General features: G+C 44.8%; 1 protein-coding gene across 1 annotated transcript in view; it reads right to left on the reverse strand.

Annotated features, from left to right (window-relative positions):
• Positions 1-10,363, reverse strand: part of AGO2 (argonaute RISC catalytic component 2) — a 106,095-nt gene extending 95,732 nt beyond the window's left edge. The window contains exon 1 of the mRNA XM_067558319.1: positions 10,137-10,363. Coding sequence (XP_067414420.1) covers positions 10,137-10,191 — 55 coding nt within the window. The 5' untranslated portion in view covers positions 10,192-10,363. The remainder of the gene's footprint in view (positions 1-10,136) is intronic.
• Between the last annotated feature and the right edge of the window lie 6,721 nt (positions 10,364-17,084).

The following is a 17,084-nucleotide window of genomic DNA, read 5'->3' on the forward strand; positions in this document are numbered from 1 at the left end:
CAGTCAATGAATGCACTCCAGGTGAGGACACACACCACCAACACAAGGGGCCAAGTGACAACACACAAGCGATTTAATAACTGCAGTGTCTTTATGCTGATCTAAGTTAGATCCACATAATTTTGTAGTGTAGACGTAGCCTTAGTGTACTCACTGTGGCAAACAGCCAGCTTCACCCTAATGGGTCTCATGCTTCTACACCTTGTAGTGGGCCAGGGAATCACCGGTTACCCCGTCTCCCCAGGCTTAACAAGTCTTTTGTCCTTTCCCCGCAGCGTGCCCCCGGGGCCAGGGTAGGTACCTTACTGTGGCTCCCTCCTGCCGGCTGTGGCCAAGGGTTGTCTCCTTCTCTGCCCCTTGGGCTGCAGAGAAGCACCATCTCCTAGCCTGGGGGAAGTTTCTCCTCCAGCTGCCACAAGCCTTCTGGCAGCTTCTTTCTCCTGTGCTTCCCCCCACCCCCCCCCCATAGGGAAGGCAGGGTTTAAGTACACCTGGACTAGCCCTTCATTGGTCCAGGTGTGTCTAGTTGCCCTGCAATAATCTCTCCCCTGCTTGCAGGAAAAAGGGTTTTTGGCATTCTAGGGATCACACTCTGGCCCTGGTATGTCCTTTTGCGGCCCTCTGACCTGAGTTTATCACATCACTTACACTGTTATGAGGAGGGGGGTTCCCCTTGCTGTGGGTAATCCACCTCCTCACTGACAGGCAGAAGCTAGGTTGATGGAAGAATTCCATCTCTCAGGAGCAGAGGCAACACGTAACTTGAGTGTGGGAGGGGAGAGGGCCACAATTTAAAGGTTTGGGGGAGGAGGGGTATGTGACCACCTCACGCATCATCTCTGGGTGAACGAACCTTCTAGTCCCACCTCCTTGGGACAGAGCAGCCAGTTCCACTAGCTCCTGGGGGCTGGGACTACAGGAATAAGGAGCACGTGCCACTGGGCAAGCCCAGGCCCTGGGCAGAGAACTCACAGCAACAAAGTTTCTCGCTGGAGCTCCTACACCTTTGTGGACACCTCAGCGGTGGGCGAGGAGCACGGGCAATGCCCCTAACTTAGGCCGAGCACAGGGAACCTGCTCCCGGAACCATCCCCAGCAAGCCCTTGCCCTGTGCCCAACCACTATGCTCTCCTCACCCCCCTGCCGTCACCTCCCCAGCTGGGCTCTCATAGGCAGATGTAGGACTGCACAGAAGCAGCAACTTGGAGTGGCCAACTTCACCGGCAGAGGAAGCAGCTCCATCACACCCATGAGAGATGTAGCTATGCCAATGTAACTTTTCAGTGTAGACCAGCCCTATGTTTTGTTTAAAATCAGCGCTTAGATTCTGGAGCAAGGGGTGAATTCGGTGGAAAATTCTGTATCTGCAAAAAATCACAGACGACACAGGACCTTCACTAAAGTCAGAATTAGCAGTAAAAAAAAATTAAAATAAAACTTCTCCTTTTCACAAGTACACAAGTTATGTGTATGAATCTGAAAGAGCATACGCTTAACTGCTGTATGGAATTTGTAGGTTATTTAATAATGAGGGTATGAACCAGGCTACACTGGTGAAGAGCTAACGTATTAAATGTAACCCCAAAAGATAATAAGAGGGTAAGTTTAACTAAGGTCAACCAAGTTCTTGCCAGTATTACTGTCAAGAAAACAGGCAAGTGAAATTTCAAAGGTCTAATTATGTACTACTCTGCATTTTGTATACTCATTTTACCTGTGAAAAATGAAGTACTCCACCATCTTTCTCCTTCCCATCATTAGGGATGGGGGCTGTTGGGCTTTTCCCATGGAACCCTGTTAACCGTGGACCTCACTTAGGAGCCCCATCCATTTTTCATATATGCCTCTAACTAGGATGTCATATTTTAAATGTTTCAAGCCTTCTTTTAGTCAAGTTTACAAAAGACTGAGGAACTTTAAAAATGCCTAAACAAAGCTATGGGCAACGTTATGACAGATGAAATCTGACGTACCCAAGTGAAAGATAATGCACATACAAAAGAATAAAAAATGGTTACTTACTTTCGTAACTGTTTCTTTGAGATGTGTTGCTCTTGTCCATTCCATTCTAGATGTGTGCGCACCCACATGCACAGTCACCGGAATTTTTTTCTCTTAGCAGGGACCAGTGCTTGGAACCCCAGGTCCCATGAAATGCCGGTGAGCGCCGATGAGGACGACGCGGTGCCAGAAAGTGAGGCATCCAAGACCGGTGGTGGGACTCCAATGATGTGTTGCCAGGGACCAGTGTCAGGAAGAGGACCAAGATCGGTGCCGCTGAGCTGCAGATGAGTGCCTTGGAGCAGGGGATCGGATCTGTGCCAATTATCCGAGGGTGAATGCCTTGGTGCGGGCAAATGCCTCGGTGCCAGGGACTGGGATGGGTGCCACTCAGCAGCAGGAGCACGATCTCGGGGACCGGTGCTGTGAATGCGGGGACCTTCTCTGCACTGGCAACCGGGGCCGCAGTGATACAGAGTGGCATCGTGGCTCAGGAGAGTGATGTTGCCACTGTGGGAACCCCATCGCAGGCTTCCCTCTTGATATTGGTGCCTTTCCTCTTTCCGGCACAGAGGAGAATCTCAATGTGGGAAGCAGGGGGAGGACCATCAGGTCTCTCACTACTTGCAAAACATCTGGCAATGATGGCACCTTAAGTTGGAGAGACCCCCTTCTGCTCCCCAGAGTCAGGGGTGGCTCCCTCAGGGGGCTTGGTGCCCTGGGTGGCGAACCCAGCTCCGGCTGCCCCGACACAGGTGGCTGGTCCAACGCCGGATCTACACTCAACCCTGCTTCCCTGCTCTTTTTTGGTGTGGGGGGAACGACCTCTGTCAGAGCGCTGCTGCTTCTTCGATGATGGAGAAGGAGAGTGGCGTCGATAAGCATCAGTGCCGGAGGTGTGCTCTGCACCGAAGCACAAATACTCGGCACTGAGATGGAACAGGGGAATTCTGAGGCTGGTCTCAGGGCCGCCTCCATCAACAGGGCTTTCAGGCAGATTTCTCTCTTTTTAGTCCTCGGCCTGAATCCCTTACAAATCCTGCACTTGTCCTTCCTATATGATAACTTCAGACACTAAGGCAACTGTCATGGGGGTCGCTGAGCGGGAAGGGTTTGTTGCACATAGAACAAGGCTTGAAGCCTGAGGACCGAGGCATGCCCCGCTCTCGGATGAAGGTCCCTAATGGGACTAACATTTAACAACTATATACAGATCAAACCTAACAGAAAACAAAAGACAACTAACCAACTACTAGGGAAATTCAGAACACTTGCAGTAGCGAGCAAGGGTTCCAGCAACCATCAGGGATGGAAAGAAGGAACTGAGAGGGCGCAGGGTCAGCAATGCCTCACATATCACGGCATGGGCACGGTTCTCCAGAGGGTACTAGAGCTGGTCCTACAGATACTGCTAAGGGAAAAAAATTCTGGTGACCATGCACATGGGTGTGTGCACACACCTAGAATAGAATCAACATGAACAAGCACTCAAAGAAGAACCTGAAGTACTCAAATAGTGATGGATTCAAAACTAACTATAGCAACTCAGAAAAGAGACCTAAGCAGCACTGTGGACAGCTCAATGAAACAGCTGCTCAAAATGCAGCAGCAGTGAAAAAAGCAAACAAGATGTTAGACTATATTATGAGAACAACACTGATTTTATAATTCCACTGTATAAATCAACGGTTTACCCTCACTTTGGCTACTGTGCTCAGATTTGATCAGTCCATTTCAAAATGGATATAGCAAAATTAGAAAAGAAAAACAAGAGGCATGAAATTGCTTCCCTCTGAGGAAATACTGGAAAGATTGTCTGTTAGAAAGCACATGTTTCTCTCATTCCCAAGTATTTGGGGAGAGGGCTGGTACTGGGGTTGAAAGGCTGTTTTTGTTTTGTTGATGTTCTGGTTAATTATTCTCTGTTTGGGCTATAGTAAAGAAAGGCCACTGGATAGGTCATGCTTGTTAGGTTTAGTATGGATTTATAGGATTTCAGTTACATCCAAGGTAACTAGACTTTAAAGATAAAAAATATTGAAAGATGACAACTAAGAGAGACACGATAGAGGGATATAAAATAATAAATGGTATAGAGAAGCTCAGTCTGATTCTTTTACCGACTGCATCATCAAAGAGGGTAAATAAAAGGTTAAATTCAAGTGAAAAGAATGTTTTACACAAAGAATAACAGATGATGCTTGTGAACACAAGACATTGAGAGAAACAGCCTACTGGGATTAAAATAATAGCCATTTATATGAACATTCAAAATTACACTACATAGAGTAAAACAGTCATTATTATCCCTCTTGCTTCAGGATATAAGCCAACCATACCTGAACTAGGTTAGAAAGGAACTTATGGGAGATTTACATCTTCCTTTGAATCACCAGGTTAGTGGCCCCAAGTCAGGATACCAGACTAAAGTGTCCAGTACAGTGACTACAATATTTCTAGGATGAATCCAGACTAAAAGCTGCATAAAAGGTTTCTACTCCAACCCTTTTTTTCCCCAGGGGTTCACAGCTTTCTAAAACTTTTCAGGCAGACATTTTCCCGGTGTGGCCTCTATCCCAAGAAAATTATTTTGAAAATATAAGCAGAAAATCTTCAGCTATTTTTGAATGAAAAGAAGAAGAAATGTTTCCTACTACTAAAAAAGAAGCATGTAACCAAGTTCTAAAATCTACTAGCTAAGGTTGAAACCTGGAATGCAAAGAGCTTTCATTGTGACTTATCTCTGAGTGCTCTAGAAAGTTTTTGGGCTTGGTTGGTTTGTTGTTTTTTTTTTTTAAACTAGTGATGAACTTTTGAAAAATCATTTACCATACATGTTCAGTTCATCTGAATAAATTTTCACTATGCATAGTAAGTGCACAAATAAGGACAGCTGCACATATGCATGACTAATTTAAATATACTGAACGCACATATGGACTCAGTCCCTGCAAACCTTGTAAGGAGCAATAGGATTGGGATGAGCTATGCTTAAAGTGCCTGGGAGGGAACCCTGCTCAGATGCACCTGCAGAAGCTGTGGACGCAACGGGTTCTCCTAAGTTGTGTGGGACAAAGCTACGTATAATGTTCAACTAACTAGTTCTATATAATGGAATTTATACACTGTCAAATTTTTGCAAGTCAGCAGAACTTCAAAATCCTGAATAGTTAAGTTTCTCTTGCTTTCTTTTTTTTTCCTATCTGTTTGCTCATGAAATTCCACATAAAAGCTGTTCTAAAAAAAACCATTAAGGTTGCATAGCTAAGCATTCACAAGTCAGGAAAAGTTCAACCTTAACTCTTATGTTAACCCTTAAGTTTAACCTTAACTCTGCCTGCCTTTATGTATACATTACAATAATCTCTGACTGTATACTAAGTGTATGCCAGAAGCTATATGCCATTTATACAAAAAATGAAGCAGCATTAACATACTACATTTGAAGTACAAGAATACAGCGTTTTGGCATATACAAGTCATCTTAATTTGCACTACAGCAATTACCTCATCCCTTAAGGCTGTACAGCTGGTTGATAAGTCATACTATTACTGCTGACAATTATTAAAATATACAACATAGAAGTATATGAGAAATCTAAATCAAAGTTATAATAACCATAATGGCAGTGAGATAACCATGATGGCAGTGAGATTAGCATATAAACAGTTACAACATGTTGTGCATGTAACTAAAGCTGTAGAAAGAAATTAAGCTGGAGAAACAGCAATCATAATGCATTCATACAAACATGCATTAAACTTAACTTTACTCTGTCCATTTTCTCATCTGTGCACTTAACCTTACAATACTGAAGTTTTCAACATAGTTTTTTTGTGTAGAATTAAACCAAGGAAAGCTTTGCAGTTATTATGAAAGAACAAGACAGTTGAAGCCACTTAATTTAAAGTAAAATATTGATCCTTATAACATGGTCCAGTGCCAACTAAGGTAAGTATCCCTAGTGGTCTTTCAGAACAGACAAGAACCAGCATCCTCCTGAACTAGATCAACACAAATAACCCTGAATATAAAACAGTCAGACAATGGCAAAACAGACATCCTTATCACCTGAAATGCCAGAACAAGGTAAAGCAGTTTACATCTCCCCCCCCCCCCCCCCAAAAAAAAAAAAAAAAAAAAAAAAAAAAAAAAACTTAGTTTGAGAGGCCACAGAATCCATTAGTGCACAGGTCAGCCATTAGGTGCTATGATTTACACAGAGTCTCCCAAGAAGAACAAGCTACTAGGCAACTCCACCAAAACAGACAAAAGCTCCTGTATTTTTAAACACATTTGGGAAAAGAGTCCCATTACACTAAAACTGATAAGAAAAAAAAAAATCAATGCATGGGCAGCATGCTATTTTCACTCAATTTCTCAACCAAATTATTTCAAACTTGTCAAGATTACATTTGCCAGCTTTTAAAATAAAACCATCTGAATTAGGGTACAAAAAATAGCTTCTGACCAATCACACTAACAGATGAGCAATTTAAAAAGCAATTTACATGAGTAGAAACCATACATGAGAGATTCCAAAGGCTTATTTCACTGTTCAGAGAGGAAAACAGACTCCTAAAGTGATAACTCTCCCAAGCATTGCTATACACTTGTTATTTACCAAATGAAAGGCCATAACTTTGTTTTTGCTGATAGACTTAGAGACCCAATCACACATTTAAGAGATCTCAGAAAAACTTGTTTCTCATATTTGAAAATGTGTTCTAAGAGTTTATCTGTTCTTTTCTTATTCTAAATGTGAAGCAATAATCCTGTTTCTGATATCTGCTCTAGACAAATGGGAAGTCACCAACAGGGAACCATAACATCAGATGTAAGCAAAAGCAAGTGTCCTTATACATACATACATACATATATAAAGATGCAAGCTTTACAGAAATTGTTTCCAAACAGAATTTTCTTTGAAGTATTCTATGAAGTATCAGGGTACACTAAACATTGTAATTTACAAGTTTAGATATTAGATTTTGAGTAATTAGTAATAAAAGATGTAGCAAATTTAAAGACATTCATTATTTTATTGAATACTACTGTATTCTCTTGGCTTGCCCTGGCCTTCCAGAAGGCAGAATTTAAAGATGATGCAAATCAACTTTTTTTTTAAAGACAGGGTTCCTATGGTGTTTTAGAAACCTTCACCTTTGAATAATGTTTTTGCAAAAAAAATAACTAGTAAAGCACCAGGCTTTGTAACCTCAAATGAAGTGTCACAGCCAAGTTGTGAATCCAAGACAAACATTTTTGGGAAAGAGTACAGAAAGAGAAGCCCATCATTAAGATACCCTCTCTGATCCCATTTCAAAGAATATTTAGATGAAAGCTAGGATTGTTACAAATAAATTTTGGGTGTCTCTTCCAAAATCTCTTTTAAGCACCATCCCCCCATAAAACAGCCTATTAGAATTAAGTTGCTATATTTAGCATCAATAAAAGTATCACAGAACCAAAAGACAGAGGATCCAAAAGTGTCCAAAAGTAGCATAGATGCAAAAGACACAGGACCTAACTTTTTTTTTTTTTTTTTTTTTTAATGCTAGGTCCAGGAGGGGACAGGAGATTAAACAGCAAACCCTGTGGCAAATGAGTGACTGAGTTGGCAAAAGGCCAATACAAGAGACCCTACTGGCAAGATCTGAGTGATGACTGTGGAGACCAGTTTGGTGGTGGAATCTGAATAGAGAGGTGGCTACTTGTGTGTACATATTGCAGCAGCAATGCTTTAACCCTGACAGCAACAAGGTCTAAGTGCACCGTATTTAAGTGGTGACAGACATCTATATGGGCTGCAGTTCAAGTGACACCTTTCAACTCTGATGTGGTGTCTGTGCAGTGATCACTGGTAATTAGATACCAGCTAGCTTGAAGGGGCGAATGTGACCCCAGCATGAATTTATTTAAAAAAATAGTAAGATAATGTAGAATACTGTGATGGAGGTGTAACAATAAGAAATGCATGCAGTAGTCCTAGCAGCAATACCAGATTCTGAGGCATGACCCTTATATGTATACTGAGGGTGAATGAGATGAATCTGGCAGCAGTCAGCTAAAGCCTCAGTGTGCATAAGTGGAAGGGTGCAAGTAATAGCACTGGTGTCTGCAGTAGCAGGACATGAATGAAGGTGTATAGTAAAAGCAGAGTCTGGATTTTGATGCTGCTGCTATACACACCATAATCACAGTTTCTCCTGTATCTATAGCAGCAGGCCTGAGCTCCAGGGTTTAAAAGAAAAAAGAGCACAGCTCCAATTTTTTGCTAAAAGAGAGCTCCTTTTCATCTCCCTGATTGGGGAAGTCCTGCCTCTTAGATCTTCACTCTCCTCCTCTGCTATGAGATGAAATTTAGAGTTGGATACAATTTATTTTGCTTAACTTCCCCCACCTCCCTGCCAAAAAAGCAGATCTGAGTCAACTAAGATGTTTCGTGAATGTGTGTCAACTTTGGCATATTTTTTGTCAAAAAAAGGAAAAAAGTTTCAGAAGTGTCACAATGGAACATTTTTGCTTTAAGCTAGAGTCATAAGGGGACTTAGGAGCAACGCACAAAAATGAAGTGAAGGGGTTTCCCTTATGCCCAATAGCTGCCTTATGCTTAGGCATTCACCTAGTATGTGGGAGACCCAGGTTTGAATCCCTACTCTGGAGCAGGTACATGAACCCAGGTCCCCACCCCATTTCACAGAGGAGTGACTAGGTTATTAGCTATTCTGGGGTGGGTTTCTCAGTTTCTCCTGCTGAAGCTGTTCCATTTTGTATTAATAACTAACTATTCACTGGCCAAGAGACAGTGTGAGGCTGACCCTAGAGCCCAGTGGTTAGGGCACACATTTGGGAAGGCAAACACCTGGGCTCCAGTCCCCACTCTGATAAATATTTACTCTTTGTTTTTATTACCAGACACACAAATTCACACTTTCACTTGCCTGGTTACAAGCTTATTTGGGGACATCAACTTTTTGATACATTTCTGCTCTAGTCCCCATTATCTTCTCCTCGGTAGGATCCAGCTCCACAGAACGATTATTCATCGTTCCACTGATATAGTATGACAACACCCACCAAAACTTTTGAGTTCCTGCCTCACCATTTTGATGTATTTTAACCACTCCTGGACAGCAAACCCAGCTGCCATAGCAGTGGTGATTGGGTTTATAAAACTAGCATGAGGCCTAGTCAGAGCTGCAAGACCCTGAATTGCAATGCCAGCATGTCTAGTGGCTCTGCCATGAGCGGTGACCCCGGCAGGTCTAATATTGGGCAGCAGTGTGACAGCAAGTAGTGAGTGCAACAATGAGCCTGATGTGGCAAGGTCCTGGGCAGTGACCACACCACACATAGCACTGGCAGCAGCAGCAGGGTCCTGAGTCAGGCCCCTTGTACACAGGGCGAACAGCAACAGGATGTCAGTGGACATCCTAGTGCTTGCAATCAGGACCAGCCTGGTTATACGGGCCCGGCTGCTGCTGCTGCCCTGCACTGTGCCCCCAACAGTTCCAGCGACTTCTCTGAGGCGTGTAAGAGCAAGGTCCTGAGCAGTGGCAGCAACAGGGCAACGTGCAGCGTCAGCCCAGTGTCTGCGTGAGGCGCTGTAGGGGGGAAGAGGCGAGCCGGCCCCCCGAGTTCCTGCGGTGGTTCTGAAGCCAGGCAGCCCTTTCCCGTAACCGCAGGCTTCCCGCAGGGCCTGCACCCGAAGCCTCGCCTACCTCCGGGGACAGCCTCCACCGCGGCAAAGAGAGGATGAGACCCCCCCCTGCCCACAAAGGGGCCTCAGGACACGCACGCTCACTCGATCCCTCCCTGAGAGGGAGGGGGGGCGGCCTGACCCCTCCCTGCCCGCCCGTTTCCACCACCGCACACAGCCGGGCCGCGCGGCCATTCCGGGAGACTCCACAAGGCCCGGCCCGGGGACCGGGTGGGGGTGGGGAACTGGCGCGCGCTCTGGGGCTGGCGACCGTTTCCCCCTCCCCCCGTGCTAGGCGGTTGGCACCTCGCGCCGCGCGCGCTCTCCCCACCCCCCTCCCCTCTCGCGCTGCCGGAGTGCTCGCGCACCGACGGTCCCCCGCGTTCAAACACCCCAGCGGAGCCGGAGAGGAGCGGGAGGCTGGGGACTCACCGGGTCCGGGGGAGGAGGAGACGGCGGCGGCAGCGGCAGCAGCTCCCGGGTACATGTCTCCGTGTGAGGCGGCGGCGGCGCCTCTCTTCAGAGCCGGCGGTTCCTACCTCAGCAGCGGCTCCGAGGAGCTAGCCCGAGCCCCGGCTACACTCAGGGAAAGGAGGAGGAGGGCCGACCCGACTCCGAGCCGGGAAACCAGGTTACTCAGCGGCACTGGGCTGGGCGGAGCCGGCTGGTCACGGGGGAGGCAGTGTAGTGGCTCCTCCCTCCCTCCCAGCTTCCTTCTAGGACCTCCTCCCTTTACTGGCGGGAGGCGGGGCAGCCAGCTCGGCCTCTCGGATTGCCTTGCCCCCGGAACAGCAGCGACTCGCTGAACTTTCTCGCCTTGCTGAGGCGGCGGGAGCGGCCCCGTCCTTCCTTCCGTGCAGACGGGCGGGACAATGACACATCTCCGTCCCCACGGCTCCTCAGCCGCCGCCCCTTGCACCCCGCTTTCCCACTGCCCCAGCTGCTCCTGCCCCCCACCCCCGCCATATCACCCTCCTCCCTTCCTCCCTCCCAAAGCCGCTCCTCCAGCTTTCCTCCCGTCCCAAAAGTCTGTTGCGTCTGTTCTTAGCTGCTTCCCTGCAGCTCCGGTCCCACCCCCACTTAGCTCATGCTCTCTCCTGCCCTCAGTGGGCGGCTCCAGTTCTCTCCACGACTCACCCTTGTTGGCGTCTTCTAGGGGCCGACCTTAGTGGCTTTTCCTCCCTTCCTTGCCCCTAATTTTTGGGGTGACCAAAAGCATCAGCCCATTTGATATACTTTAACATCAAGGGGGTCCATCCGACCGTGTAGTCTGAGCCCAAAGATTTTAGTTAGCCTAAAGCATTTCAGTCCTTAAGAGACTAAATCCTTGTGTGCCGGAGGAAAAGAACGGAAAGGTTCATAAGATTGGGGCACCAAGGGTGGAGTATTGTCTTGCCTACGTGGGTGTTGTTCTTCAGAGAAAGGGCCTCTGTCCTTACCTCTGCTGGGTCACTCTAAACTGGTTGAATGATGCCCTTGCCTTTAGGATGGAACTGCAGGAAGCCCCTTCCCCATCTGAGTGGGAATTCCCTCTGCTGAGGTAAACCCAGTTGTGGGATGGGGAACCCTTGGCCAATAGGGAGAATTCCAGGACACAGTTCACTCCCTGCCTATTTTTGGGATTCCTCAACATAGGAAATCTCACCCTCCTGGAGATTAGGCTTCCTCGGCCCTCACATATAAAGCAGGCAGAATCAATCCCTGGGTTTGTTTAGTCTGGAGAAGATAGGGGGAGAAGGGTGGTTGGGGGAGACATAACAATCTTCAAATACATAAAAAGTTGTTATAAAGAGGAGGGTGATAAATTGTTCTCCTTGTCCACTGAGATCAGGACAAGAAGTAATGAGCTTAAATTGCAGCAAGGGAGATTTTGGCTAGATATTACAAAAAACTTCCTAAACGTAAGGATAGTTAAGCATGGTAGACAGAGGCATTGCCCAAAGAAAACCTGGAAAAGCAGCAGGTCTTGATGACATATTCCCTGAGTTCCTGAAGCATTTGGATCCAAGATCAAGAAAATGGCTATCTGCTCTCTTTACCAACATCCACTCCTCAGGGAGAATACCAAAAGAATAGTAAGCAGCAAAAATTATAGCCATTTTCAAACCAGGAAAAGAGGCAACTGACGTGAAAAGCTATTGATCTATATAGCACTTTTTAATGGCTGCTCTAAGTTAATGGTGCAGCTTCTACTTTGCATAATGAAACCATTGTTGGAAGAACTAGTCCCCAAAGAACAAGCTGACTTCAGAATAGGCAGAAACTGTTGTGACCAAGTCCTGGCATTGGCCAGTGACATAGAAGCTGGCTACCAACCAACTTAAAACAGCAACAGCATTTATCAATCTTAGTTCCGCATATGATACAATATGGTGGAAAGGACTTCTACTGAAACTTGCAATAGTCATGCCCTGTCACCCTACAATTAGGCTCATTGGGGAAATGCTGAACAATGGACTCCTGCAAAGGTCCATTCTAGCTCCAGCACTTTTCAGCCTATACCAGTGATATTCCACCAACATCCTCCCACAAATTAATTTATGTAGATGATATCGCGCTGTCTACTCACTGTCTACTTGAAACTGTAGATGAGGTTCTAGAACAGGACCTAAAAACACTAGACACCTATTTCAAAGCATGGCAGTTAAAATCAAATGCCTCAAATGGTGGTCTCAACTTCCAAATGCCCTGACCAAGAAAACATTAAAGGAGAGCAGATTCTCTCAGCACTGGTGGGTGACACTGAAGTCAGGCTTCTCAACCAGCCTCAAAGAATGCTTCTGATTCCCCACACTGGTAATCAAGAAGCTAAAACAAAAATATACCCAGCCCCCTTTACTGTATTTCAGTCTCTGGCTCACAATCAGCCAGTAGGTCCAGTAAAGAGATATGTTATGTAAAACTCTATGCTCTTTACCAAAAAGGTTCTCCTGACCCCAAAGGGTCAGCCACATTACCAGATCAATATAAGTTTGGATCTTACTCAAGATACCATGCTGCCAGGACTAAAAGTAAAGGTTTATTATAAAAGTTAAGAAACAAACTAGAAGAGCAATCAAATACATACAAATGATTTAAAAGTACATATACATCAGGTTTTCAGTAGAATTGTGGAGTTTGCAGGCTTGTATAGTCCCTCTGGTATACATCCAGTACCTGAATGGGTCTCAGTCCTTTGAGTCACAGCTTCAGTTGCAGATGAGTTGATCCAGAGTTAGATGACGACTGAAGATTGACGACTGAAGACCAAATGGATGTGGTGCAGCTGCCTTTTATGTTCCATGGCCTTTGCCATGCTGCTTGTGGAAATTTCCACAAATAAGATGGAGTCCAGGGTCACATGAGTAAGTCTTGGTGACTCATCAGGTGTAGTCCCAGCTTCTCTCCCTGGGCCCATTGTCTCTGTGAGTTTCCTTGGGCTGTTAAGCAGCTTATTGCTGCTGCCATCCTGTCAGGGTTGTCACCCAGAAACACAGCACAAGTTGAAATATAGATACATCAAACATATCCATAACTTCCAATACAAATATGATACATGCACATAAACAAATATGATACAAATATGATACATGCACATAAACAATATCAAGATGATGTCTGCCGTTAGGGTTGCAAAGGTGCAATACAAATTACTAATGTACCTTATGTGATCTAGCATGACTGCCTGCTCCCAAAGAACTCAAAGAATTTTTTTAGAAAGGGAATACTGCACAATAGTGCAGGATTGTACTTTTGCAGGAGTTGATTAAAAAGCTATTTGCCATCCCAGATAGGGTCCAAAACTGGTAGCACATTTAGGGAAAGAAATTTCAAAATTGGTGAAAAGCAACATTTTATCTGTGTTGCCATGGTGGCCACATTTGCTTTATCATCTGGCTTGGTACACCTAATACATAGAGGGTTGCTGTCTACTGCTGGACACCTCTGCATTCTGAGAGGAAGAATAAGGAGAAAACGTTCACTGAACTCATGTCCAAAACCCAGCAGGCTACAAAGAGGACAGATGAATAGAAAAAAGTGTACATGGACCATGACAAGCAGAAGCAAGAAAGAGATAGGCAGCAAAGAGAAGATGGCAAAGGCTCAATCAAGAAAAGGAAAAAAGATAGCAAGCTATATATGATGCAAAGACAAACTATTTTGCTGGAGAGCCTTGTAGCTAACTCTCTTACATCTCAGCCATCCCACCCCAAATTAAGCGCTGCACTTATTGGAAAATGCATAGTAGGAGTCCCTTTTCACTCCTACAATCAAAAAGGAGAAGGGTCCTTAGGCAGCAGAAGGCCTCACTTCATATTCTTATAGTGTGCCTTGCAACTCCAAGGGAGAGTACAGGACTGTTCCTTTGTGAAATTAAGGAAGCTGACAGTTATCATTTAAGAGTTGTTGGATTTGTAATGCATGCCTATAGCAACCTTTTGAGCAGCTTGTTTTTTTTGGCAATTGTGCAACATTGTTTGGAGTTGATGAGGGCATGTTCTGATGCTTTGATTTATTTTAATTGTGTTATCAATGTGTTTCAAACTTTCAGATGACTTTATTTAAAAATGTTCTGATAGCTTAGCCAAAGAAGTCTATATTTGCCCCACCATAAGTTCAGGCATTCTTGCTACACAATTCAGCAGATATTACCTAGAGATATGTGCATGAAAACCACCTTTTTACATTATATAAACAGGGAATAAATCTCATGAGTTGACACAGACATTGTATGTACACAATGATACTGGAAACACATTTCATAAGTTACACAGAACAGGTTTCTCCCCTGCATCCAACTTCCAAAGTGAGTCTGAGGCTTCCCTGACCCAGGTAACTAGTGGTGGTAGAAACACTGGCTAGATGCATTTTCTCTAGCTGTTCATAATGTGCTGAAAGTCTCCCAGTCTCTTCTTGCCACTCAGTCACTGAGATCCTCACCCTTGCTCTCTCATGTGTTGTGCAGCACACAGCAAGCATCAACATCATGAGGCTTCAGAATGATATCTGCCTCAAGATGTTGTGAGACACTTCCAACTTCCTTGTGTTTACTAAAGGAGCACTCCAGATATTCTACAACTACTCAGTGCGACATACTGCACTCCATGTACATCCTTATGATGTGATTGTGTATCATTCACGTTCACCCTTATAGTTTAACTGTATGTTTAATGTAAAGTATGTTATGTAAGGTATTTTTGGAATGCTCATGAGATACTGAATAGTATTGTTATTGCAGTATGTTTCTTGCAATGTCATATATGTGGTTATGAGGCTCTGCTATGTAATATTTCCAAATGTGTGTCTCACATTGCTTGAGGCAAATCCAGGTAAACACTAAAGGCAGATAAGGTAGTTCAAGCCTCGTAAAGGCATGCATAAAACAACCCAGTTCTTCCAGGAACAACAGACTGACCTAAGTATCTGATAAGGTGATGCACATTTGACTCAAGTGGAGGAAACCATGCCGGACATTGCCAGTCACTTGACCTCAGGGGGTGGTGGAGAAACATGTTAAAGGAGGAGACATTTTGATCTCTGGAGCTCTCTCTTGCAATCCATCTTCAAGACAACATCAAAACTGTCCATGGGAGGTTGGGGGGTGGGGGTGGGGAGGAGCCTGGTTGGAGGCCGACCAACCAGCCTGTGCTGAGAACCATCTAAAGACTGTAAGGCTACTGAAGTGTTAAATTTAGTTTAGAATGTGATTTGCCTTTTATTTACTTTTGAACAAATCTGATTTATATTCCTCTGGCTTATGATCACTTAAAATCTTTCTGTACTTAATGAACTTCTTTGTTTTATCTAAAGCAGTGCACGTGGTTTGGGTGTGTGTAGAGACTTAATTTAAAGTGACAGAGTTGGTGCATATCAATTTCTTTAATAAATTGAGGGACATATATGAGTTTTCAGAGTGCAGTGGGCAGCACTGAAGGCTGTAAAATGGCAGTTCCTAGGGTTGCATCTGGGACTAGGGGAGGTGGGGGTGCGCTGACTTATTCTATTGCATAATCCTATGAGTGGCTGGCCAGAATCACTCATTCACTAAATCAGGGACCGCTTGCTTGCAGGAAGCTCTACGTGGGCTGACCCAGGAGTGGGAGGTTCACACAGCAGGGGCAAGTGCAAGACAGTGCCCAGGAGTGGGGGATTGGGGTGACACAGCTATACACCAGTCCAGATTGCAGAGGGGAACGTCACACTCAGAATAAAGTGAAACAGTTCCTTTCTCTTGTCCAAATTTCCTTTGAAATGCTTCAGTAGTCAGGGAACCTTACAAGTAGGTTGCCCAGAATTACAGTTGACAACTGCACACCTTTAGTGGCCATAGTACAAATGCGAGCAAACATTCAATTATTTTATTGCTCTAATGATGAGTTTCTAAAAAAATCAGCATTAATGGAGCTTTGATTAACCTGCCCCAGTGGTCCACCAAACTTTGCAGGATAATAGCAGACGAGCTTGTTCTATTGATAGTTCCAAGGACAAGGGGTAGGAAGGAAGCAGATAATAGACACACGGGTCTCTTCAGTGTGATCTAGGCACCTGGATGGATGCAATAGCATGATGTTCCTGTTCATCCCAAACATAGATTGCATTATATCATTCATTGGTTGGTGTTTCCTCCTCCATGTTGGCTGGCAACAATTTGAAAGTGACACAGGCTAACAAGAACCAAATGATTTGTGAGATACAGTGGGAGGGATCATGGGAGATTGACTCCAAATCCCACAATTCCCATGAGCTCCAGAGGATATCTCACAATTTGCTGCAAAAGTTAACTAGAATACAGAGGATATGTCTGCACTGGAATTGACAGGTGTAATTGCAGCACTTGTATACCTACCCAAGCTAGCTGGCTCAAGTAACAATAGTAACAAAACAGCAGCAGCACAGGCTAGCCCTGTCTGCCCAGGTCCCTGGCTACATACTTGAGGAGCCATTGCCTGTGTGCCATGGCTTCATTGCTATTGTTACTCAAACTAAATCAAAGCTAGCTTGGCTATGATTACATGTGCATCATGCTTATGTTATCATGCTCATGCTTATGTTGATTCAGCACTGAACTGTGCTGCATAAGCAAGAGTGCTGTGCATACAGGCATAAGCTTTGTCGACTCACAGTCAGTTACCTCATTTTATTTACACAGATACAAACTGTGCAAGTGCAGGTCTCATGTAGAGAAGACCTATTTTCAGAGATTGCTCCCACCACCTCAACCTGCTCCTCTGCTGGTGCCACCACGGACCCCTTTCACTTAAAGTCTCAGAGTTCAAGGATGTTAACAGAGTTTCAGTTCAGCCCTATCTCTACTCCCATCTGCTCCAAGATAATGATACCTACCCACTCCATGTCAGATACTAGAATTGTGATGGTATTCTGTTTAATGGTGAGCAATAC

This window comes from Emydura macquarii, unplaced genomic scaffold, assembly GCF_026122565.2.
Source record: "Emydura macquarii macquarii isolate MOO-44397 ecotype Brisbane River unplaced genomic scaffold, CSIRO-AGI_Emac_v2 contig_1947, whole genome shotgun sequence".
Lineage (NCBI taxonomy): Eukaryota > Metazoa > Chordata > Testudines > Chelidae > Emydura > Emydura macquarii.